At 36.7% G+C, this 27436-nt stretch overlaps 1 protein-coding gene across 2 annotated transcripts; it reads right to left on the bottom strand.

The window, feature by feature from the left end:
* Nucleotides 1-1199: 1199 nt before the first annotated feature.
* Nucleotides 1200-27188, bottom strand: tfap2e (transcription factor AP-2 epsilon). 2 transcript variants are annotated; one of them, XM_056479458.1, is made up of 7 exons: nucleotides 27021-27188; nucleotides 22847-23293; nucleotides 18022-18076; nucleotides 10091-10322; nucleotides 7209-7327; nucleotides 3763-3901; nucleotides 1200-1832 (listed from the first exon to the last, which is right to left on the bottom strand). In XM_056479458.1, the coding sequence occupies exons 1-7, from the start codon at nucleotides 27063-27065 to the stop codon at nucleotides 1613-1615; spliced, it is 1257 nt and encodes a 418-aa protein (XP_056335433.1). In that variant the 5' UTR covers nucleotides 27066-27188; the 3' UTR covers nucleotides 1200-1612. The 2 variants fall into 2 exon arrangements, with proteins under 2 accessions (XP_056335433.1, XP_056335434.1); XM_056479459.1 differs by lacking the exon at nucleotides 27021-27188 and adding an exon at nucleotides 25441-25580.
* Nucleotides 27189-27436: the final 248 nt, after the last annotated feature.

Genomic DNA, 27436 nt, shown 5'->3' with positions numbered 1-27436 from the left:
TATAACAACATGGCAGATATAGTAGATCTGAATTTCATTCAGAAAAGAAACTCATTCATTCATTTTCCTTTGGCTTAGTCCCTTTATTTATCAGGGGTTTACCACAGTGGAATGAACCGCCAACTATTCCAGCATATGTTTTACACAGCGGAAGACCTTCCAGCTGCAACCCAGTATTGGAAAACACTCATACGCACTTTCACACACTCATACACTACGGCCAATTTAGTTGATCAATTCCCCTATCGCGCATGTGTTTGGACTGTGGGGGAAACCGGAGCACCCTGAGGAAACCCACGCCAACACGGGGAGAACATGCAAACTCCACACAGAAACGCCAACTGACCCAGCCTGGACTAGAACCAGCGACCTTTTTGCTGTGAGGGGACAGTGTTAACCACTGAGCCACTGTGTCACCAATCAGAATATGTCATGGCTAATTCAACAGCAAAATTTCTCATTTAATTAAACCCAAATGGAGAAAAACTCATTTAGAGATCTTTAAAATAGCTTGGATAAGCCTTACAGCATGTCCAACAACACGAGATGTCACACGATTGGAAACGTTTTATTAGCAGCCACTGCACTCTTAATGAAATGGTAAAGCCTATTAATCTAATTAATCCAAACCTCTTTGACATTAGTAATAGGTAGGCCCACACGGAACCTGTGTGTGCAGAAATCTCCAGATTTTTAGCCCATCAGTGAGTCTCTTTTTGTTTACTTGTGTAAATGTGTGTGAATTTATATTTATTTATTCAGTTTTTAAATTAATTTCACTAATATTATTGTGATGTAATAATAGTTATAATAAATGTTTATATGATTTATTTACAATACAGTTTGTAAAGTAATATAGTCTGTTTATTAGTAGATATATTATATGAGAGACTTGCTTTGTTTACCAAATAAGTGGATCTAATTGGATTTGCATTATAAACATTAAATAAAAGTTAAAAAGGTATTCGTTTTATGTCATATATTAAGTTTTTAGTTACGATACTCCTCAAATCATTCCACGTAAAGCCGCAGATTTTTACAATATTCTCCGCAGAAATAGCAAAAAATGTCCGCAGATGCTGTCTGGGCCTAGTAACACGCTACCGAGTGATGATGTTGCTGGTTTGAGATTTCGTTGGCTTTCCCGCACTGTAAAACAAAGTCATATGTCACGATTAAGCATCTGAATTCATTGTTGGTTTAATAATATATTACATTTACATTGCAATACGCCAATAAGAATAACAAGAATTGACATTGATAATATAAACATACAACATGAAGTACAAAATGACATCTTTCAAATAGCTTCGTCAGTATAGCGAGTTGCTTCGTCAGTATAGCGAGTTGCTTCGTCAGTATAGCGAGTTGCTTTTCCAACCGTCTGTTTTTGAGTCATTTGATTGGCTTTTCCATCAGCAAAAGCTCGTGAGTCCGTCAGAAAAGCTTGTGCATGTGTTTCTTGCTCTCAAAGGGATTTCAGAGACGAATTCAACCAGTCCATACAAGTGAGGAACGCACACATTCGCGCACATAAATACACACACGCTTCCAAAAAGTGCTTGATTGTTTATTTGCGGTGCTTGAGCTCCTTGTCGTGGTGGTTTTTCCCTCAGTTTTCTCCTTTGTCCAGCAGTTTTATGGCCTCCAGCAAGTAGCTCTGGAAGGCGGAGAGCGCGGCGCACAGGGCGGGGGTCCCGAATCCGTGGGTCAGGAGGCTGAAGTGGGTCAAACTGCTTTGAACTCCGGGCTCCAGGCAGGGTGTCGGGCGACTGGCCCCCAGCGGAGACCTGTCCTGGGACATCAGGTCCACAAACTCCTTGCAGATCTCCCTGAAGACACACAATCAGTTGTGAGTTGGGGATTACAATTAACGCAACAATATTACACCATAAACAAATGTCAAAAAGGCAAGACAACAAATATCGTCTTATTTTTAATATCTGATTTCAGCAAGTTCTACAAAGTTTAACGTGACTGATGTAAGTTGAGATGGTTATACAGTGTGTTGTTCATTGCAGAGCTCTTCTATTAAGAAGAAAAACACCCTGCAGGATTAAACCGCAGCAGGTAAAGGAAAGTAATGCAAAAGGAACTCAAAAGTATCGTAACGCATTGCTTATGGTGATTGAGCCTAGAGGAATTGGTGATCATAGGCCAGCACTCATCACACAGGTGACTTCATATAAATATCTTGGTGTCTTCTTTAATAACTCACTGAAATGGAATGTACATGTTGATAATCTCTGCGGTAAGCTTCAGCATTGACTGGATTTTTTACGACGTCTTAGAATTTATGGAGTGGATCAAAAATGTATGATCATGTGTTTAAGAGTTTAATAAGGTACAGCATCACAGGCTGGTTTGGTAACTTGTCTGTGCAGCTGAGATCTAAAGTAGTTCGCTTGATTCACACTGTAAAAAAAAAAGTCATGACAACAAATGTTTTAATGTTACTTTAACATTCATTCATTTTCTTTTCAGATTAGTCCTTTTATTAATCTGGGGTCGCCACAGCGGAATGAACCGCCAACTTATCCAGCATATGTTTTACGCAGCGGATGCCCTTCCAGCTGCAACCCATCACTGGGAAACATCCATGCACACTCATTCACTACGGACAATTCAGCCTACCCAATTCACCTGTACTACATGTCTTTGGACAGTGGGGGAAACACACACCAAACGCCAACTGACCCAGCCGAGGCTCGAACCAGCGACCTTATTACTGTGAGGTAACAGCACTACCTACTGCGCCACCGTGTCACCTTTTACTTTTAATATATTAGAATAATTTATTAAGTTTAATATTCTAGGTCAGTTTGACAAATGTAAGTTGAGATGACTAGAATATTTCATTTGATTCATTCGGTAAGAATATTTTTTACAGTGTATGACAAGCATTTTTAGCTCACTGAAAAAAATTATTCATAGATGATTCATTGGATTTACTCAATTTTTGTATGTTAAGTGGTTGTAAACAATTTATTTGGGCTGAATTTAAACAAACAAATTAAGTTGAACATTATTAAATTTAGTTTGTTTAAATTCAACACAAATTAATTGTTTCAGTGCAGTGTTGCAAAATTAAATAAAAATATATTAGCTAAATTTAATTAATGTGTGTAACATGCATGAAAATCACCATTTAAATGTTATAGACGTACAGTTGGAAGTCAGAATTATTAGCCCCCCTTTGAATTTTTTATTTATTCCTATTTAAATATTTCCCAAATGATGTTTAACAGAGCAAGGACATTTTCACAGTATGTCTGATAATATTTTTTCTTCTGGAGAAAGTCTTATTTGTTTTATTTCGGCTAGAATAAAAGCAATTTTTAACTTTTTAAAAGTCATTTTAAGGTCAATATTATTAGCCCCTTTAAGCTATATTTTTCTTTCTGATAGTCTACAGAACAAACCATCGTTATACAATGACTTGCCTAATTCCCCTAACCTGCCTAGTTAACCTAATTAACCTAGTTATGCCTTTAAATGTCACTTTAAGCTGTATAGAAGTGTCTTGAAGAATATCTAGTCTAATATTATTTACTGTCATCATGACAAAGAGAAAATAAATCAGTTATTAGAGATGAGTTATTAACACTATTATGATTAGAAATGTGTTGAAGAAATCTGCTCTCCGTTAAACAGAAATAAATAAACAGGGGGCTAATGATTCTGAATTCAACTGTACATGAATATTTAAAAAGAGGAAGAAATCAGACTGTTTCTAAAACTTATGCCCTGTGTAGTACTCACTTGGTAGCGAGCAGCATACTGCGTCTGGTGGGCAGCTGATCGGGCTCCGTCTGTCGGCACAAATACTCTGCTGTCGCCCGCGCAGGGAACTCAGTCTCGCAAACATACCCGAAATCTCGCGCCAGATGAACCGCTTCACCTGAGGAGAAACATCGAGACTGTAAAACACTCCGGCTGAGAGCTGGAGGTGATAATAGGCTTTAAAAATGACTTCTTAGGCACTTATAAATTTAAGCTAACACTCGCTTCACATCCTTGTTATAAGCCTGCTTACCTAAGTGACTGATAATGTAGTGTGTGTGTGTGTGCAGTGTTGCAGACAATTAGTGCAGCAAGTATACGAGCTGATCTGATAATGTGCTGGTGTCTGCTTTTTATTAAATGATGCAGAAATTACAACCAGGGCTTGTAAATTAGTGACGTCTGGGGAGTGTTAATAAATCTGCTATATTGATGTCTACAGACAAAATACAGTCGTGGGCAAATCATGAGTGCAATGTTTATTCTCTTTCAAATATTTCCCAAATAATGTTTAACAGACTCAGAAATTTTACACAGTATTTCCCTATAATATTTTTTCTTCTGGAGAAAGTCTTATTTATTTTATTTCGGCTAGAATAAAAGCAGTTTTAATTGTTTTAAACCCATTTTAAGGTCAATATTATTAGCCCCCTTCAGCAATATTAGTTTTGGATTGTCTCCAGAACAAACCACTGTTATACAATGACTATACAATTACCCTAATTAACCGAGTTAAGCCTTTAAATGTCACTTTAAGCTGAATACTAGTGTCTTAGTAGTCAAATATTATGTGCTGTAATCATGGGAAAGATAAAAGAAATCAGATATTAGGAATTAGTTATTAAAACTCTTATGCTTTAAACCCAGTTTTGTGTCAGCTGTGTGTAAATCTAATGCAGGGGTTCCCAAACTTTTCAGCCCACGACCCTAAAATAAACATTCCAGTGACTCGTGACCATCAAAATTCCCTCAGGTGGTTACAATTATATAAACCTTGCACACAATAGCGCACACATACCAATAGGCCCAAGTCTATTCCTAGTTTAGATAGACCATCCTCCATATTCAGTGGCCTGAATTTATTTTTAATGTATGTGAGTGCCGTAAAGGTGTCAGAAAGTTTAATCTAATATGACCTATTATATAATATAGTTAATATAATTATATAAAATAAAGTTGATCAATTATTTGACGCCATAATGACACTTGCTGTGTCTGTAATATAACCTGATCACCCCAGGGTGATTTGCATGTTGTTGTTTTTTTAATGTTTATTATTAACATGTAAACAATGTTACTATTAAATACTATTTTGTACGTCAGTAGGTTAGGAATAAAATATGGTCATTCTAATAGATATAAAATGAAAATAGTTAATAAAATAAATTGGAGTTTTGGAAAGCACCAAGCGACCCCCAACCCCCCCCCCCCCCCCCCCCCCCCCCCCCCCCCCCCCCCCCCTTCCACCCCCCCTCCCCCTCATTGACTCTCACTTTGGGAACCACAGGTCTAAATTAGACATTCTCTCTTTGAACATGTCATCAGTGGGGGAAAGCCCCGCCCGCTAGTGCCATCTCTCCCTCATTAGCATAAACAGCAGCCCTGAGTGAGAAGCAGCCGTCTGTCCATTAACCATTAGAGTGTTTGAGCTGCTGAAGGTAATGTCAGCTTAGACCAAGAGGATTATAGATGTGGAGTTTTAGATGAAGCACACATGAACTGCGACAGGAGTCTCCATAGACTGACAGAAGCATGAAGCACACACTGACCAATGACAACATGCAGATCTGGGGTGCGTTTCCAAAAACCATCGTTAGCCAACTAAGGTCGCAAGTTGTGTCGTTACAAACATAGTTTGTTGATTTGCCGTTTTCCGAATCCATCATTCCAACGAACATTCGCAAACTTGTACACTTGCAACTACACCAGTGGAGCTGTAGTTAGAAACATAGTTACTGGCTGTGTTCTATTCCCACTCATCCCCCCTATGCCCTATTCATTTAGAACTTGGAATGATATTTTTAAAAAAGCATTAAGGTCATCTCTCTTATGGTGTAATTTGCTTTCAAAGCATTTTTACAGTTCAGTTTTAGCGATCTTCATGTTTACTGCTCCCTTCGCAGTGCACTTTGAAAACATTGATGTCATTTTGAACACAGCCGTGGCTCATGTCTAAAGCTATAGGTGACCTGTTATTTAAAAGAAGAATTTATGTTACGTCTCCAAAGCTTTTGAAAACAACACAGCATACGTTAATGCTGTTAATTTATAGTAGGTTATTTATTAAGTATCTGTACTGTATATGACATGGGCCTGCTGGTTAGAACATTTCTGCAGTGGTTTACATGTGTCAAATTGTAAAAAATAAATAAACAATATCCTACTTAATAATAATAATAATAATAATGATAATAATCATTAACATTATTAATATCTTTATTAAAGTATGCTTTTTTATTTCCTAATAAATATAAAATTTAATTTCTAAATAAACAGCCTCATTATTTATTTATTTATATGATTTATATATGATATTAGAATACGTGTTAGCTTTTGTAAGTGATTTAATGTTTTAGAATAGAATATGTAATGTTCTCAATAATATTTGTAAAGGAAACACAGGCCCTAAATGGGCCATTTACATATATTTCAGTTAATATGGAAAGCGAGTGCATGTTTTTACCTAAACTAATATTGGATTTTAATTTAAATGCGTGCTTGTGTAAAACAATATAATTTGCACAAAGAAATCATGGGGTTCTTCTCTAAAGAAGTTGTTACTCCACCCCATTTAGAGCATCATTATGGGCGTTTTACGCTATAACTTAGGTGGTTGAAACGATGAATCTGTGACAGAGACACTACAGGTTTTGGGAAACACTCGTCACCACATCGTTCTTTTTCCAAAAGATGCATCGACTATGGTAGTTCAGCCGCGAGGGAAACGCACCACTGACCAGAACTGAAAACACTAGTCCTGTTTTACATCTGTCACTTTGATGTCAAATAGGCATTTGTAGCTCCGCCCTCTTTTGAAAAAGAGCACAATCTCATTTGCATTTAAAGCGACAGTCACTTAAACACCTCAATTATGATCAAAGCCTAAAAGGGTCAGTTTCAGAGAGTTAGAGAATATTATCTGTGTGCTATTTTGAGCTGGAACTTCACTACACACTCTAGAGACATCAGAGACGCATTTTACATCTCGTATAAAGCGGCAGAATAGGTCCCCCTTAAAACCAACAACGTGCGCTAGCCAAATAAATATGCTGAGTTTTGAGTTCATGCAGACTTTGGTGTAGTTCAAACAGTAGAGCATGGCACTAGCAATACCATGGTTGTTGGTTCGATTCTTAGGTAAAGCAAGAAGTGAGTAAATGTTAACAGTGTAATTCACTTTGGATAAAATGGTCTGCCAAATGTACCTTCCACCAGCGCTGTGAGGAGTGTGACGTTGGCTGCTTTTCTCCGGCCAGCCGGCAGGTTGAGGCCGATCTTCTCCAGCCGTTCTCTTAGACAGCGGCCTCCGTTTTTTGATTTGGCTCTGAGAGAGAATAGATATTAAAAATAAAAGATCAGTTCCAGAATGAGGGCAGCATGGTTGCGCAGTGGGTAGCACAATCACCTCGCAGCAAGAAGGTTGCTGGTTCGAGCCCCAGCTGGGTCAGTTGGCATTTCTGTGTGGAGTTTGCATGTTCTTCTCTCATAGTGTATGTGTGTGAATGAGTGTGTATGGATGTTTCCCAGTGATGGGTTGCAGCTGGAAGGGCATCCGCTGTGTAAAACACTGGGCGACCCCAGATTAATAAAGGGACTAATCCCTTTATTAAGCAACTGTAGAATCACCACAACAAATCAATTACTATAGTTCTTATGTTACAATAGCAACAGTAGACATCAGATCAGTCACTATAGTTGTTGTGTTACCATAGCAACTACAGAATCACCACAACGAATCAGCTACTATAGTTCTTGTGTTGCCATAGCAACTGTAGAATCATGACGACAGAGCAATTACCATAGTTCTTTTGTTGCCATAGCGACGGGAGAATTGCCCCAACAGATTAATTACTATAGTTTTGTTACCATAGCAACTACAGAATCACCAAAACGGATCAATTACTATAGATCTTGTGTTGCCGTAGCAACTGTATAGAATCACCACAACAAATCAACAGACAACAGATCAGTTACTATAGTTGTTGCGTTACCATAGCAGCTACAGAATCACTATAACAGATCAATTAACAAAGTTCTTGTGTTGCTATATCACCACAACAGTTCAATTACTGTAGTTGTTGTGTTGCCATAGCAACCATAGAACAGATCAGTTACTACAGTTTTCATAGCAACTGTAGAATCATCACGACAGAGCAACTACTATAGTTCTTTTGTTGCCATAGCAACGGCATAATCACCACACCAGTTCAATTACTATAGTTGTTGTGTTACCATAGCAACTACAGAATCACCACAACAAATCAATTACTATAGTTCTTATGTTACAATAGCAACAGTAGACATCAGATCAGTCACTATAGTTGTTGTGTTACCATAGCAACTACAGAATCACCACAACGAATCAGCTACTATAGTTCTTGTGTTGCCATAGCAACTGTAGAATCATGACGACAGAGCAATTACCATAGTTCTTTTGTTGCCATAGCGACGGGAGAATTGCCCCAACAGATTAATTACTATAGTTTTGTTACCATAGCAACTACAGAATCACCAAAACGGATCAATTACTATAGATCTTGTGTTGCCGTAGCAACTGTATAGAATCACCACAACAAATCAACAGACAACAGATCAGTTACTATAGTTGTTGCGTTACCATAGCAGCTACAGAATCACTATAACAGATCAATTAACAAAGTTCTTGTGTTGCTATATCACCACAACAGTTCAATTACTGTAGTTGTTGTGTTGCCATAGCAACCATAGAACAGATCAGTTACTACAGTTTTCATAGCAACTGTAGAATCATCACGACAGAGCAACTACTATAGTTCTTTTGTTGCCATAGCAACGGCATAATCACCACACCAGTTCAATTACTATAGTTGTTGTGTTACCATAGCAACTACAGAATCACCACAACAAATCAATTACTATAGTTCTTATGTTACAATAGCAACAGTAGACATCAGATCAGTCACTATAGTTGTTGTGTTACCATAGCAACTACAGAATCACCACAACGAATCAGCTACTATAGTTCTTGTGTTGCCATAGCAACTGTAGAATCATGACGACAGAGCAATTACCATAGTTCTTTTGTTGCCATAGCGACGGGAGAATTGCCCCAACAGATTAATTACTATAGTTTTGTTACCATAGCAACTACAGAATCACCAAAACGGATCAATTACTATAGATCTTGTGTTGCCGTAGCAACTGTATAGAATCACCACAACAAATCAACAGACAACAGATCAGTTACTATAGTTGTTGCGTTACCATAGCAGCTACAGAATCACTATAACAGATCAATTAACAAAGTTCTTGTGTTGCTATATCACCACAACAGTTCAATTACTGTAGTTGTTGTGTTGCCATAGCAACCATAGAACAGATCAGTTACTACAGTTTTCATAGCAACTGTAGAATCATCACGACAGAGCAACTACTATAGTTCTTTTGTTGCCATAGCAACGGCATAATCACCACACCAGTTCAATTACTATAGTTGTTGTGTTACCATAGCAACTACAGAATCACCACAACAAATCAATTACTATAGTTCTTGTGTTGCCATAGCAACTGTAGAATCATCACGACAGAGCAATTACTATAGTTTTTTGTTGCCATAGCAACTGTAGAAACAACACAACAGATAATTTCAAGTACTTTACTATAGGGTTGCTGCTAGATTGAATACGTTTGCGGCCAGAAGTTAAGAATTATTTCTATTATTTATTAAATTACTTATTTATTGTATTTTATTAATGTCTACCCCCACCCCAACCATCACAGTAACGTAAAAACAGTAGTTGTACCGAATATTATTTATGTTATCTATTAAATCACCCAATAAATTGTATTTTTTAACGCAGTGTCATAAAAAATGCTGCTATATTAATGTGCATATTGCACTTCTGGGCGGCCACATATCCGATCTAGACTTTACCTTACAATATTGTGGTTCAAAAACACTAAAGTAATTACAATAAATTACTAAAGTGTCAGTATATAGTAAGTAGTATAATAGTATATAGTATGTGCAAACCAGTGATCAAAGCCTACAGATTTCAGTACAGCATTGTATCTATATTTTTTAATTATGTGTGTAGTCGTTGTTCACCTGCGCAGGACTCCTCCGAGCAGTGAGGCGTTGAGGCACTCCGGTGGAGCCAGCCGTCTCTGTACTTCTCCTACTGTCACTTTATATTTGGAGGTGGAGCTGAGCAGCGACAGGCGTCCCGGGACGGAGCAGAACACCTCTGCGGGATTGGACACTCCACCCAGACCTAGGCCTTCTTTACTGAGGGACAGAGCAGAGATCGTGGAGCCGTTCAGCTTGGATGGTAGTGGAACTGCAGGAAGATGCAGAGCGTGAGTGGACATTCAGTTGCAATTCAAGTTGACATGGCAAAGAGAAAAGAAATCGGTTATTAGAAAGGAGTTATTAAAACTATTATGATTAGAAATGAGTTTGGAAACAACTTCTCCCTGTTAAACAGAAATATACAGGGGGCTAATAATTCTGACTGCATATGAACATATTCAACAGTATATAGGTGATGTCTATGTGTGTTCAGTGAAGTGTAAATCTCAGGAGACTGCAGGGGTATTTTTATAAAGTGACGAGATGTATGTGATAATTTGGAATAGGCCTCCTGTTTTGAAGCGCTTTAAGACGCTCTCCCACAGGTTGACATCTGTTGTCTTATTGACGCTGTGTTTAATTTCTGTTTCTCGCTCTTGTTTTTGCGATTGGTGTTGCATCTCCGCTGGGGCGAAGCTTTATTCCATCTGTTGTGCACACAGTCGCGCACACTTGCTAAAGTTTGATCAAAATCTGACTTTAAAATCAAGCAGACAGATTGACTGATGATAGTGTGCATGGAAAGTTCGACTATTTACAGCTTTTGCTTTATTTGTGCTTGCATAAACTGTAAATAATGCTGGGTTGCTTAAACCAAATGGTGGGTCAAAATATGGTCATTGCGTTAAAAAGTCATTTTAACAAAAATTATCCTTGTATCATCCTTGTTCAAAGATTTTCATTCTTGGACCTAAATGAATTGCACTCTAATAAAAGTGCTGGGTTGTTTTAACCAAATGGTTGTTCAAATGGTCATTGTGTTAAAAAAAAAATTATAATAAAAAAATAAAAAGTAATTTAAAAAATTGCCCAATGTTGTGTTTGTTAATACTTGACCCAATGTTTGGGTAAACAACCCAGCTATTTTCAGATTGGAGAGTCTTTTAATATTTCATTAAATGACACTTAATCTAAATTTAAGAACAAAAACACAGAAGCTATACACTAATAAAATGCTTGGTAGTTTTATCTAAACGTTGGGTCAAATATGAACAAACCCAATTTTAGTTTAATTTGTTCAATTAAAATTAAATGCCAACAGTTGGGTTTGTCTACATTTGACCCAACAATTTGGTTAAAGCATCCCAGTATTTAGTTAGAGTGTCGTTTCTTTGATTTTGACCTTGAATAAAATTAAGTGTCATTTGATGAAATATTTAAAAATGCTGGGTTGTTTTACCTAAATGGTGAGTCAGATGTAGACAAACACAAGTGTTGGGTTAAAGTGTCATTTAAAGTTTATTGAATTGAAATTAATCCAACATTGGGTTTGTTCATATTTGACCAATCGTTGGGTTTGATAAAATATTAAAAAGGACTCTAAAAAATGCTGGGTTGTTTCAACCCAATGTTGGGTCAAATTTGGACAAATCAAAAAAATGTTTTAATGAAATTTAAATTACATTGTTTAACACAATATTTGGTTTGTAGCATCTTTGTTCAATGATTTTGTCCTTGGGCTTATGTGCACTCCAATAAAAATACTGGGTTGTTTTAACCAAGTAGTTGTTCAAATAGGGTCAAACACAAGTGTTGTGTTATAAAATGTCATTTAAATAGTTTGTTCATATTTGACCCAATGATTTGGTCAAAACAACCCAGTATTTAGTTAGAGTGTCCTTTCTTTGATTTTGGCCTTGAATAAAAATTAAGTGTGATTTGATGAAATATTTAAAAACTCTGGTTCTAAAAAAATGCTGGGTTGTTTTACCTAAATGGTGAGTCAGCCGTAGACAAACACAAGTGTTGGGTTAAAGTGTCATTTAAAGTTTATTGAATTGAAATTAATCCAACATTGGGTTTGTTCATATTTGACCAATCGTTGGGTTTGATAAAATATTAAAAATAGACTCACCACTCTAAAAAAAATGCTGGGTTGTTTCAACCCAATGTTGGATCAAATTTGGACAAATCAAACTTTTTTTTTTTTTTATGAAATTTAAATTGCATTGTTTAACACAACACCTGGGTTTGTCCATATTTGACCCAACATTTGGTTTGTAGCATCTTTGTTCAATGATTTTGTCCTTGGACTTAAGTGCACTCCAATAAAAATACTGGGTTGTTTTAACCAAGTAGTTGTTCAAATAGGGTCAAACACAAGTGTTGTGTTATAAAATGTCAATTAAATTGTTCATATTTGACCCAATGATTTGGTCAAAACAACCCAGTATTTAGTTAGAGAGTCCTATTGGCCTTGAATAAAAATTAAGTGTGATTTGATGAAATATTTAAAAACTCTGGTTCTAAAAAAATGCTGGGTTGTTTTACCTAAATGGTGAGTCAGACGTAGACAAACACAAGTGTTGGGTTAAAGTGTCATTTAAAGTTTATTGAATTGAAATTAATCCAACATTGGGTTTGTTCATATTTGACCAAATGTTGGGTTTGATAAAATATTAAAAAGAACGCACCACTCTAAAAAAATGCTGGGTTGTTTCAACCCAATGTTGGGTTAAATTTGGACAAATCAAACTTTTTTTTAATGAAATTTAAATTGCTTTGTTTAACACAACAGTTGGGTTTGTCCATATTTGACCCAACATTTGGTTTGTAGCATCTTTGTTCAATGATTTTGTCCTTGCACTCCAATAAAAATACTGGGTTGTTTTAACCAAGTGGTGGTTCAAATAGGGTCAAACACAAGTGTTGTGTTATAAAATGTCATTTAAATTGTTTGTTCATATTTGACCCAATGATTTGGTCAAAACAACCCAGTATTTTTATTAGAGTGACTGTAGCTTCTGTGTTCAACGATATTGTCCCTGAATTTAGATCGTGTTATTTGATGAATTATTAAAAGACTCTGCTCTCTAAAAAAGGCTTGGTTGTTTTTCCCCTAACATTGGCTCAAAAATGGAGTAACCCAGCATTGGGTTAATTACATTTAAATGACATTTTTAACACAACAGTGCAGTTTGTCCAGGTTAAAACAACCCAGCATTATTAGAGTGTAGCTTCTGTCTTCCAAGATTGTGCCCTTTGATGAACATTGCATCAAATATGGACTAACCCAACATTGGGCTAATTTATTTGTTTATTAAATTTAAATGACATTTTATACACAACAATTGGGTTTGTTCATATTTGACCCAACTTTTGGTCAAAACAACCCAGCATTTTTAGAGTGTATTTAAGCATCACAGACAGTTTTGCCCCAAAATACTCATTCATCTTTGCTATATTATTGTCAGAACAGAAGCTTCACACTTTGCAACAGAATCTTTGATATATTTTAAGATGCACGGCTCAGAATAACTCATTTAGTTTTGACATGAATAACCATGCAACATTAACCCATTTCTTATGTTATTTCCACACTTGCATGCTCTCTATTTATATGAAATTATTTTAAAGGTAATGCAGACGCAACAATAAGCACATGTCTGAGCATTGCTTTCTGACAAACATTAGTTTCCTCATTAGCTGAAGGTTTTTGTCTGCAGCTAAACAAATAAACACTCCATTCACATGCGTATCAATGATGAACGCTTGTGCAGAAACAAGACGCTTGGCTTTTAATTTGAGCTGGAGTATCTTCGTTACATCATTCCTAAAAAGCTTCATTTGTTTTCCTAAGATTAGCCTTAATCACACATTTGTGAGCTGCATCTGTGTGGGCTGACTTCTGTACGACTGGGAGAAAAAAAGAGAGCCTGTTTCTGGAAAATCAGCCCAATGAATGATGGGAAGAGCTGCGGGGTGGAAGAGGTGACATCCCAGCGCTGATAAAAACAGCCCCAGGTGGATTATTTCACACACAGAATTAAATCTTTTTCTACTAAAAGCGGTTTGAAGAAATAACCCAGCAATACTCATGAAGTCTTGCACATTTTACATTGATGTCAGTGTTGTGCTGGGTAGCCTAGATCAGACATTACAGATGGATATGCAGTTCAAATTGAATGGCGATAAAATTCATGTCAATGACAATAAGCTCTGGATTGCTGGGTTGTTTTTAACCAAATGTTGAGTCAAACTTGGAGAAACCCAACTGTTGGGTTAAAAAGTTTTATTTAATTTAATTAAACAAATGAAACCAACATTGGGTTTGTTCATATTTGGCCCAATGTTAGTTAAAAACAACCCAGCATAATTAGAGTGTAGTTTCTGTGTTCAAAAATTGTCATTTGATGAAATATTAAAAGACTCTGCACTCTAAAAAAAATGCTGGGTTGTTTTAACCCAATGTTGGGTCAAAGGTGGACTAACCCAACATTGGGTTAATTTGTTTTTATTACATTTAAATGACATTTTTATACACAATACTTAAGTTTGTCCAGGCTAAAACAACCCAGTATTTTTATTAGAGCGTAGCTGCACTCTTAAAGGGCTGGGTTGTTTTAACCCAATGATGGGTCAAATGTGGACAAACAACATTTGGTTAATTTTTTATTTAATTTAAATAGCATTTTTAACACAAGAGTTGGGTTTGTCCATATTTAACCCAACGATTGGGTTAAAACAACCCAGCATTTTGTCCTCCTGTATAATTTTCCCCAATTTCTGTTTAACGGAGAGCAAATTTTTCCAACACACTTCTAAACATTCATTCATTTATTTTCATTCCTTATTTATCAGGGGTCTACCCAGCTAAATGAACCGCCAACTATTCCAGCATATGTTTTACACAGCAGATGCCCTTCCAGCCGCAACCTACTATGGGGAAACACCCATACACACTCATTCCCACTCATACACTATGGTCAATTTAGTTGATCAGTTCCCCTATAGCACATGTGTTTGTACTGTGGGGGAAACCGGAGCACCCGGAGGAAACCCACACCAACACGGGGAGAACATGCAAACTCCACACTGAAATGTCTAATGGTCCATCCGGGACTAGAAACCTGCAACCTCCTTGCTGTGAGGCCACAGTGCTAACCACTGAGCCACCGTGTCACTGGATGTACATTATTCGTTGCATAATTATCCTCAAATAGTGTAATTGAGCACAGAGTGTATCGTCACTGGCCCATAACTCACCGTGTTGGGGTTTATGTTATGTTTATGTGTGATTTTGGCCATGAGCGGAGAGCAGATCCGTTTATTCATGTAGGCTTTACTACACACACACACACACACACACACACACACACACACACACACACACACACACACACACACACACACCTCCTACAGCCGTGAACACATAATTGATCCATTCTGTTGCTCTGTAAATATGCAGGATCTCTAAATATATATGTATATGCAGTGGATCTAAAATAAATGCATGCAAGTGTTGTCAAAATGCTGGGTTGTGCACTGTAAAACACGTCTGCTAATCAACAGTTTCAGGGTTTATTTGTGGTGGTGAATTGCATTATGGGATGTTGATCTCTGCTCTGTCCACGTCTGATGTTGAGAATTCAACTCTACAGTTTAACAAAGAGACTTTTGGTGTCATTTTAGTAGCTTTAAATAATATAATGTAGAAGAAAATGTGCTGCAGATTATTATGAGGTGTTTGTAGAGGAATGAACAACACCAACCCAGACTGTATAGCACTGTACACTATTACACATGACAACTAGAAAAGTCAAGTTCGTAGAAAAACCTTATGGTGGTTGAGAAAGCCTCGCCTAAAAGTTTGAAGTAGTTTTAAAGTTGAAATAATTGAAGTAGTTTAAGAATTTTGAAACAGTCGGGATAAATAAGTACATATATGTTAGCATGTTTGTAGTATGGACTGGCAGGTTTCTTGCTAAGGCGTTCCTAGGGTGTTCTGAGTGGTTACGAAGGCGTTGCTAGGCAGTTGCTAGGGTGTTCTAGGTGTTTGCTAATGGGTTGTTAGGGGGTTGCTAAGGTGTTCTGATTGGTTGCTAGAGTGTTCTAGGTGGTTGCTAGGGTTTTCTAGGTGGTTACTAAGGTTTTATTAGGTTGTTTCTAAGGTGTTCTGAATGGTTGCTAGGCGATAGCTAAGGTGTTGCTAGAGTGTTCTGAGTGGTTGCTAAGGTGTTACTAGGTGGTTGCTAAGGTGTTGCTAGGCAGTTGCGAAGCTGTGGCTAGGCGGTTGCTAAGGCGTTGCAACGTGGTTGCTAAGGTGTTCTGAGTGGTTGCTAGGTGGTTGTTAAGGTGTTGCTAGAAGGTGGCTAGGGTGTTCTGAGTGGTTGCTAAGGTGTTGCTAGGTGGTTGCTAAGGTGTTGCTAGTGTTCTGAGTGGTTGCTAAGGCTTTGCTAAGTGGTTGCTAAAGTGTTACTAGGTGGCTTTTAGGGTGTTCTGGGTGTTTGCTAAGGTGTTGCTAGGTGGTTGCTAAGATGTTGCTAGGGTGTTCTGAGTGGTTGCTAAGGCGTTGCTAATTGGCTGATAAGGTGTCGTTAAGTGGTTGGTTAGGTGTTGCTCGGTGGTTTCTAGGGTGTTCTGAGTGGTTGCTAAGGCATTTCTAGGTGGTTGTTAAGGTGTTGCTAGGCAGTTGCTAGGGTGTTATGGGTGGTTGCTAGGCGGTTGCTAAGGCATTTCTAGGTGGTGTTGCTAGGTGGATGCTGAGGTGTTGCTAGGCAGTTGCTAAGGTGTTCTGAGTGGTTGCTGGGCAGTTGCTAACATAAATTAGCATGTTTCTAGTATGAATTAGCATTACGCTAGCATGTTTCTAGCATAAATTAGCATATTGCCAGCATGTTTCTAATATGAACTAGTCTGTTTTAGCATGAATTTGCATGTTGCTAGTATGATTAGTATGTTTCTAGTATGTATCAGTATGTCGTTAGTACGGATTGGTATGTTATCAGTATGTCCAATGTAAAGTCAATGGCAGTTTTTTTTACAATGGAAGACTATGGCAAAGTTGCTAAGGTCCCGAAAGTGGTTACTAGGTTGTGGCTAAAAAGTTTAAATGTCATCAGTGATTGGCAGATTGGTAGTCTGAGTTAAATGAGCCCAACCTTAAGTCTGTATGACAGTCTGGCACACAGTTATGAGGTCACAAAATTTGGTCCAGTGTTAAGTCAATAGGACTTTTCCGTATTTTCCAGGCCAGTTTTGGTTGTTCAGGTTGTTGGAAGAAAGATCAAGATCCCATAATGCAATTCACTAGCAGAAATAATATAATAAAAACATGAATCACAAAATACAATATACTGAATACAAAATACAGACAATAGATCACTTTAAACTATTAGAAATGTTGTTACAGGATCAAGATCAAGATGCCATAATGCAACTCAAAACCATAAATAAACAAGAAAAAAGTGTGTGTGTATATATATATATATATATATCTTTTTTTCTGTGCATCTTGGGTAAAAAAATGTAATTAAAACTTTGTTTGTCCATATCTGACCACACATTAGATTTAAACAACTCCTCATGTTTTAAAGTGTGACCGCACTACAGAAAGTGCTGTTCTTATTAACTCTCCACCATTTTTCCAGCTAAGTGTACAGGAATAGTGATGCTGTGATTCTTCATCAGTTTATTATCTGCTCTCGTCCTCCACTCCTGCTCTAATCCTCCTCTTTCTCTCTCATATGACCATCAACAGTTCATTAACAGAGTCCGCCTGAAGCCAACAGCACAGGCAGAGCTACAGGATTTCTGGACTTCAAATGAAATTGCATGCGTGTATGTGTGTGTGTGTGTGAGACTGAATCCTTTAATGCAGGGTGTGTGAGCAGCACATGAAATCTCCCTGCAGCTGGAGAGCTCTTTAAATCTACTTGAAATTTCAGAAAGCACATGCAGACTCTCACCTTTCTTGATGACGGAATGATCCAGAATGCCCAGCGCTGAGGCCTCCTCCAGACCCTGCACAACACAGCAGCATGGTAAATTAGCTCAGCTTAATAAACAGGTAATGCATTGGACTCTTAAAAAAAGTAAATACTGGGTTGTAACTCAATGATGTTGGGTCAAAATGGACAAACCCCAGCTGTTGGGTTAAAAAAAATTTGGGTTAAAATTTTTCAAAAGGTTTTCAAGTAGATTTATAGAGCGCTTTTGACTATAATTATTGTACAAAGGGGGCACATTACTACATTAATCAACAATCAGACAAGTGAAGGTTATTAGTTACTATAACTTTATTACATTTAGTCATTCAGCAGAGTCATTTGTCCAAAGCGACTTACAATTGAGGAGGCATTCAGCGATTCAAGAAGAGGCAATACACACAACAAGTGCTGATTGCACTATCATACATTCATTCGTTCGTTAATTTTCCTTTGGCTCAGTCCCTTATTTATCAGAGGTCACCACAGCGGAATGAACCGCCAACTTTTCCACCGTATGTTTTACGCAGCGGATGGTCTTCAAGCCGCAACCCAGTACTGGGAAACACCCATACATACTCGTATTATAGTGCATGTGTTTGGACTGTGGGGGAAACCAGAGCACCCGGAGGAAACCCACACCCAAACCATGGGGAGAACATGCAAACTCCACACACAAATGCCAACTGACCCAGCTGGGACTAGAATCAGCGACTTTCATGCTGTGAGGCCACAGTGCCGCCCCAAACTATCATACTCTTAGTTACTAATGACTACAGTGTTTAACAGTTAGACTCATTATACATAAGCATTGTTAACCTGCAGTTATATAGTACTGTATATAGGTGATGTATATGTGTACATGTTCAATTTACTGTATCAGAAAATTAACCCAAAGGTTGGGTTTGTCCATATTTGGCCCAGCAATGGGTGAAATCAACAACCATTGACTGAAAAACATTACCATATCAACATGAGGACTCTAAATATGGAAATTAAAGATGATTTAATTTAGAATGCTGGGTTGTTTTAACTCAATGTTGGGTCAAAATGGACAAAACCAGCTGCTTTTGTGTTTAAAATTTACTTGAAAAATTAACCAAGGTTTGGACCTTACTACGTCTTACAGAAGACACCCAGTTACACAGCAAAAGAAATGAACATTATTTTCAGGCTTATCATTCTCAGGCACTTGTTGACATATTGAATGACTCTTGAACCACCAAAATACTAATTAATTTTATGTATTTTTTTGCATTTGTCCATATTGTTATTGATATTTGTTTTAGTTTATCCATATTTTACCCATTAGTGCATGGTGAAATAACCCAACATTTTTAAAGAATGTGATATTGACTGATAAACATTACCATATCAACATGAGGACTCATTATAAAGATGATTTAGTTTATAATGATGAGCTGTTTTAACTCAATGTTGGGTCAAAATGGACAAACCAAGCTGTTGGGTTAAAAAGTGTCATTTAAATTTAATTGAAAATTTAACCTAGAGGTTTGGATCTTACATTTGTACTATGACTTACAGAAGACACCCAGTTAAAGAAATTATTTTCAGGCTTATCATTCTCAGGCACTCGTTGACATGCTGAATGACTCTTTAACCACCAAAATACTAATTAATTGTCTAAATAAGTTTTTTTTTTATGTATTTTTTTTTCATTTGTCCATATTTTTTATTGATATTTGTTTGAGTTTATCCATATTTTACCCATTAGTGCATGGTGAAATAACCCAACATTTTTAAAGAATGTGATATTGATTGACAAACATTACCATATCAACATGAGGACTCATTATAAAGAAGATTTAGTTTATAATGATGAGCTGTTTTAACTCAATGTTGGGTCAAAATGGATATACCAAGCTGTTAGGTTAAAACGGGTCATTACATGCAGTTAACCTAGAGCTTTGGATCTTACGTTTTTACTATGACTTACAGAAGACACCCAGTTACACAGCAAAAGAAATGAACATTATTTTCAGGCTCATCATTCTCAGGCACTTGCTGACATGTTGAATGACTCTTGAACCACCAAAATACTTATTAATTGTAATTTTTATGTTTTTTTTTTTTTGCATTTGTCCATATTTATATTGATATTTGTTTTAGTATATCCATATTTTACCCATTAGTGGTGAAATAAACAACCCAACGTTTTATTTAAACTGTGATATTAGCTGAAAACATCAACATGAGGGATCTCTATAGTATAGAGGATTTTACAAATATTTATAACATCTGTGATACCTTATGCTCAATTTAGTGTCAGTTTAATGTATAAAATCTAAAAATGCTGGGCTGTGTTAACCCAACGTTGGGTCAAATACAGACAAACCCAATACGGAGTTCGTTTTTGCAATTATATTTGAATAACACCTTTTAACCCAACGTTTGAGTTTGTTTGACCCAAAATTGGGTTAATACATCCCAGCATTTTAGGGTGAATAATTTTACTTTGCACTTAAAAAAAAGAGTTTATAAAAGCAACGCAGAATTAGTGAATAAAACAACACAGAGCACTCTAAAAACCAGCAGCGCGCATTTAAAGTCTCAGGACTGCGCAAGTAAATAACTCCACGCAGATTTGTAGTTGTCTGTGCGGTGAATTAAACGATCAGGCGTGTTGTGCTGTGAAATGTGTGTGTTCTCGGAGATGCTGGAAATCATCAGAGTCTCAGTGTGTGTTGAGTGATTGGCCGAGAAAAGCGATTCGACGCGCTGTGAGTTTGAAGATACTGCACCTGCGCAACACACACGCACACACACAGACACACATGCACGCGCGGAGAAACACTAATGGCGCTGACTTTTCTATTATCATGAGTACACTTCAAATGAATTTATACTCAATAGCTTTTCTTATATCTCTCTTATGACCATTTATTTTTAGATATGGCATTTAGCTGTTTAGAACATGATTTATAAACTGTATTTCACCACTTTTAATAGCCTTTTTTAACTCTAATAATCTCCCGGAGCTTTGTAGTTCTGAATCAGTTGTCAAATTTGTGTTATTATTTGCTTTATTTTGTTAGTTTTATTTCTAAATAAGTTAAAACCAAACTAACACCTTTTATATTGTCACGTAATGTTAATTCTGTAGTATAGAAGTCAGTGCTTATGCAAGTTTTCTCTGAAGCTGAAATCTGCATCGTGTTACACATTTTGATATTTACATATAAAGTATTAATTTATGACACATTTCAGAAATGCCTGATTAAATAATCCCCCGTTACGTATTTCTTGTTTTTGTGGTAAGTTATCTTCCTGTTTGTGTAAATATTGGATAACGGAACATACTAATAAATAAGCGATTTTAATTTTTCCACATTGTGTACAAACGAGGTTTTACTTTTTATTTTCTCAAGTCGCTTATGCAGTGAAATTGCAAATAAAACACATTCTAAAATGCTAAATAAATAAATAAATAACGATTGAAAGCTCATATGGGTATAAAATAATACTATAAAGATCGTTATGCTGTTTACGTTTCATGTATTATTGTCTATTCTTGTTGCAAATAGGCTAAATCTATGATTATTGAGTCTGAATGAAACGGATGTTTAAAATATCTATACAACCTTAATATTATATCATGATTGGGCTTGTGATACCAACACTGCCAATGGTTTCATATTTAAGATTTCATTTGAACATGATTGCGGATCGTTATTGCTCTCTAAAAATGCTGGGTTGTTGTAACCCAACGTTGGGTCAAATTATTGGGTTAAAAAAATTGGCATTTAAATTGTATTAATAAATAAGCATTTTTAAGCAGAAATAAATACAAAATGAAACATACTGGGTTGCTGTATAATCAGGCGTCAAAATATCAAATATGAACAAATATGAACAAACCCACCCACTGGGTTAAAAGTTCAATTTAAATTTAACTAAAAAAATAAACTTTTCATCCCAGCATTTTTAAGCAAAAATGTAAAATATAAAAATGCTGGGTTGTTGTACCGACATTGGGTCAAATATGGACAAACTGTTGGGTTACAAAGTGTCATTTAAATTTATTGAAATATGACAACCCAGCATTTTGAGCAGAAATTAAAAAATAAAACATGCTCGGTTGCTGTGAAACCCTACGTTGGGTCAAATATGAATAAACCCACCCACTGGGTTAAATATGTAATATAAATTTAACTAAAAAAAACTTTTCATCTCAGCATTTTTAAGCAAAAAATGTAAAGTATAAAAATGCTGGGTTGTTGCACCAACATTGGGTCAAGTATGGACAAACTGTTGGGTTACAAAGTGTCATTTAAATTTTTTGAAAAATGACAACCCAACATTTTTAGCAGAAATTAAAAAATAAAACATGCTGGGTTGCTGTGAAAGTAAACGTTGGGTCAAATATGAATTAACCCACCCACTGGGTTAAATATGTAATATAAATTTAAGGGAAAACTTTTCATTCCAGCACTTTAAGCAAGTATTTAAAATAAAACACTTATGCTGGGACGTTGTAACAACGCTGGGTCGAATAGTTGAGTTAAAGTGTCATTTAAATTTATTGAAACATGACAACCCAGCGTTTTAAGCAGAAATAAAATATAAAAATCAAACTAAACGTGCTGGGTTGCTGGTCAAATATGAACATTCACAACCACTGCTGAACGTGTCATTTAAATTGAAGTGAAACATTTTTATTCCAACATCAAGCAGAAATTAAAAAAATGCTGGGTTATTATAACACGACGTTAAATTTGATTGAAAACATGATTTTAAAGCAGAAATATTATAATTAAACAACACCAACAGGAGTGATTGAACTCACCTGAATATCATCCAGCCCGTGGTGCACCGCGTGCATCCCCAGCGGCCCGTCCCCGAGCGCCGCCGCTCCGTCGCCCAGCCCATGGGTCAGCAGTCGCGGGACTCCCGGATATTCCCGCCGCGGGTCGAGGCTCAACGCCCGGTGCGGCTGCGACAGGAGACCGGCGTCCTCCGAGCGCGAGCGCTGCGAGTGCCAGGCCGCCTGTTGGTGCTGGTGCAGCGAGTTCAGCGACGGGTACGGCTCCGGTAAATGCGGGTATCCGCCGTCTTGGCTCTGGGAGTACGACAGCGAGGATTGCGGGTACGGAGGCGGAAAGTAGGGCGGCTGGAAGTCTGAAGCCGGGGTGTGGCAGAGCGGGGGAGCCGAGGAATAGGCGGCCTGATTCAGCTGGGAGAGCTGGGAGAGCCGACCGCCCGGAGAGGAGCTGGACAGCCCGTCCGCGCGCTCCTGCATGCGGGGAAACAAACACCGGGCAGTCAGGTATAAACCACTATCTGGATCATCAAACCAGTAGTTAAAGAGACCAATAACATGCACTTGTTTTAACCCAACGTGGAGTCCCAAATGAGTAAGTTTTCATATTTTGTATATGACACAACGTTGGGTTATATGCACTATCGTGTTTATACACGAATTGGGTCAAACATGAACAACTCAATTGTGTTTAAAAGTGTAATTGAAATTAAACGATACAATTTTATCCAACTTTGGATTTGTTCATATTTGACAACATTGGGTTAACAGAATATGTGATCAATTTACAAAAAAAACCCCTTACATCAAAAGTGCAGTTATAGGTTTATATATTTTAGACAGAAACTTGTATTGATCTCCTTAATGCACTGTCGCGTTCAATGCATAACCCAATGTCAAAACCTTTGGGTTTAAAAATGTCATTGAAATTAAACTGAAAAATAATTACCCAACTTTGGGTTGGCTTAGCCTATATTTGACAAAGCTGGGTTAAAATAATATTTGACCAATAAATGTTACAAAAACACTCCATTAATTGCATCAAATGTCTTTCATCAATATTTTCAGGCAGAAATTTGTGGACTTATATTGACTCCTTCATATGTGCGTCATTGCGTTACCAAACGTTGGGTCAAATATGAACAGACAACCTTTGCGTTTAAAAAAATTAAATTAAAATGGAATTTTAAAAATAACCCAAACTTTTGTTCATATTTGACGCTCCGTTTGGTTAAACAACTCTTTTATTTTGTGCATTTTATCCTTTTAATGTTACAAACTCGTCTAATTTCTACACCAATGATTACACCAAAGTGCAATGATCATTTTCTGTATTTGAGGATTTGTGGTTTCGACTTTATTGAGCTCATTTATATGCACTCTCGTGTTTAGTTTACGTTTAGTGTTTAGTTTAGTGTTTAGTGTGTACGTTTGGTCAAATATGAAAGCATTTGTTTTAATTGTTAAGTTGATCCCACTGGATTTGTGTTTGAGTTTTTTCAGTGTCATTCTTATCAATTTTATGTTTCGTAAACATCATTAACAATGAATAATAATTACATCAAACATGCAAAAGTTATTATTTAATACGCTTAAAATATAAAATGCTCAAGTTTTTACTTTATTGAGCTCATTTATATGCAGTCTTGTGTTCTTTGCGCTAAAAGATGCTCCGTTAACGCAACCCAATAGTCAGATTTGTCCATATTTAACCCACGGTTGAGTTACAACAACCCAAAGTTTTTAAAAAAGTGTTTATAGTCATTGTTATTATCGTAATTTATTGCATTTATAATGCGTTTAAATACAGCAGATTCTACATTAATTTAATTCTGCATTTCAGGGCATTTTATTAATGGTCGTTAATCATTCCAGCCTATTATTAATCTAATTAAAAATTCTGAAGGATTAAACAAATCCTCTAAATATAATAATAAGAGCTCCATTTCTGTGCCAGGTGTGTTCACGTTTCACACAATCAGGACTGACAGACACAATGCATGCGGTTAATACGGGATTACAGCCACTGAAAACACGCAGGCCTAATAATTGTACATGTTATGCGTCTGTAATATTTCCAGTGGCTTGGATATTTTTAGTAAAATAATATAAACGACTGAAACCCATAACAAATCAGTATAACAGCAGCTTTCGTCTTATACGACTAGAACAGGGCGTTTTAATTTACATGCAATTGTTATTATATTCACGATCTTTTATCGAGAACAAACAAACATAATAATGATGATAATAATAATAATTTGTTTGTTTGTTTGTTGTCAAATATAGTGAGTGTGGGAAAACTTATCATGCGATCCTAACATCAATCAACCCGAAGTTTCTGTCTGCCTTTTTTCCCCCTCTTTCCAACAACCTACTTTAATAACACCCTTTGTCCAAGATATAATTTCCGAGTCACCGTGACACAAAGACAGTCTGTTATAGATCTCTCTCTCTCTTATTAGACCAATGGCAGCATGTGACATATTTCCAAGCAGCACTTGTTTCGCATCACACCACACGCGCGTTACGCACTTTACGCACTTTACGCGCTCAGCTGATCTCACATGACAATCACATCTCCATCAAAAGAAGCTTTAGTCTGGATCTCTTGAACTCACCATGCTGGAGTAGGAGTGGACTAACATCTGGACACTGAGCTCTCCTGGTCTGCTTTTTTAGAGTCAGTAAAAGCTGCGGTGCGCCATGGAGATGCGCAGTTTCCGACTGTCCCTGTTTCTGCGCAAACGCCGCTTTTATAGCGCTGCTCGGTGGGGGAGGGGTGAAGAGACCACCTTAAAGGGACATTAATTAATTCCCCCGAATTAATTCACTCACTGCAAACACCCTTCTCCCCTATGCATGGTGTTTGCTGCGAATTAAAGAGTGACATTATATCGTGCTGGATTGGTTATAATTAGAGTTTTTAATGTATTTAGTTTAGTTAAATGAGGTTTTGAGTCAATATAAGCACTGTTTTTCCTCTTTACTGATTTTATTTGATGGTTAACATTAGCTATATCGTGCTTTACTGATTATTAATGCATTTATGTGACGTTATATAAGGTTTCGAGTTTGTTTTGAGTAGAAAATAAGCATTGTTTTTCCTCTTTTTTAATTTTATTTGATGGTTAACATTAGCTATATTGTCCTTAATGATTATTAATGCATTTATTTTAATTTAAATAAGATTTTCGAGTCTGTTTTTGAGTAGAAAATAAACGTTTTCAAATGTATTTGATGAATAACATCATATGTTTAGGCTACTGGTTATTATTTGACAGTTTTAATGTATTTATTTGACGCTAATTAAGGTTTTGAGTCTATTTTTGAGTCGAAACAATGCTTTGTTTTTCCTCTTTTTAATTTTATTTGATGGTTAACATTAAATCGTGCTGTATTAATTATTATTTGCTCATTTGTATGCATTTATTTTAAGTTAAATATGGGTTTTGTGCCTATTTTTGAGTAGAATACGGTTTAAATGTTATTTATTTACTCAAATTAATCTAAATATTCCTTCTTAATGTGGTAGATAAATAAGAGCTCAAGTTTAGCTTTTTATGCACAAAAATAAGCCTCATTTTCATATCTCTGTTCAATTAAATTAATAATTAGTCAAATCTAAATATGGTTTATGAAAGACACTTTGCTTAATGGTTTCGTACATTTAAAATATTTCTAGTAGACATTATGGGTTGTTGTAACGCAACTCTGGGTCAAATATAGACAAAGTGCCATTTAAATCTAATTGATAAAACAACCAAACGTTAAGTTACAACAACCCAACACGTTTAGAGTGGATATTTAGTGCTTATTCTACTCTAGATATATGCTAATATACTTCACAATACACAGCGTTGTTTTTAACCAAGTGTTGGGTCAAATAATGAACAAAACCGTCAAAACTTTTTAAAACCCAACTGTTGGATGAATTTAACCCAGCGTTGGGTTAAAACAACCCAGCAATACTGCAGAGCGTCTCACTTAAACAGAACTTTAAATCCTTCAGTGGTAAAACTCGCTGTGTTAAGCGGAGTCTGTCGCCAAACTGAAAGGCGGATAATAATAAAGCTGAGGTAAACTGACCTGAGAACAGCAGGATTCAGTCCTGGCTATTAATAATGAAGCGCAAATCAACTGACCTGAGAACAGCAGAGTTCAGTACTGGATATTAATAATGAAGCGCAAATCAACTGACCTGAGAACAGTAGGGTTCTGTCTTGGTCCGTGATTTCCACAACATGTTTCTGGATGAGTTTGGTCTGTTGTTGAGCTCGAGTCGGAGAGAGGAGACTGAGAGCCCGGTGAGAAAACCGGAGACACACCGAGGATTTATTGACAAAAACAGAAGAGAGAGAGAGAGAGAGAGAGAGAGAGAGTTACAAACACCACGCACACACACAGAGAGAGAGAGAGAGAGGGAGAGAGAGAGAGGGGCTGAAAAAGAGGCAGAAAGGGACAGAGATAAACAGAAGAGGGAGGGAGAGATACTGAGATAGACAAAAAAAAAAAAACACCACACGCAGAGAATTATAAATGCATCATAAATTGTTGAGTGTTTAAGTTGTTAGTTTGTATATTTTGTTTCTGCTCTTATTAATATTTGTTATTGTT

The sequence above is a fragment of the Danio aesculapii genome, chromosome 19 (genome assembly GCF_903798145.1).
Source record: "Danio aesculapii chromosome 19, fDanAes4.1, whole genome shotgun sequence".
Classification (NCBI taxonomy): domain Eukaryota; kingdom Metazoa; phylum Chordata; class Actinopteri; order Cypriniformes; family Danionidae; genus Danio; species Danio aesculapii.
This window is presented reverse-complemented; position numbering and strand designations above follow the sequence as displayed.

Excerpts from the sequence above, each read along its gene's own strand:
- tfap2e (XM_056479458.1), bottom strand. The coding sequence starts at position 27,065 with ATGTTGTGGAAATCACGGACCAAGACAGAACCCTACTGTTCTCAG. Across the intron at positions 23,294-27,020 it reads CAGAACCCTACTGTTCTCAG|GAGCGCGCGGACGGGCTGTC; the intron begins GTCAGTTGATTT and ends CCCCGCATGCAG. Across the intron at positions 7,328-10,090 it reads CTCGGAGGAGTCCTGCGCAG|AGCCAAATCAAAAAACGGAG; the intron begins GTGAACAACGAC and ends ATTCTCTCTCAG.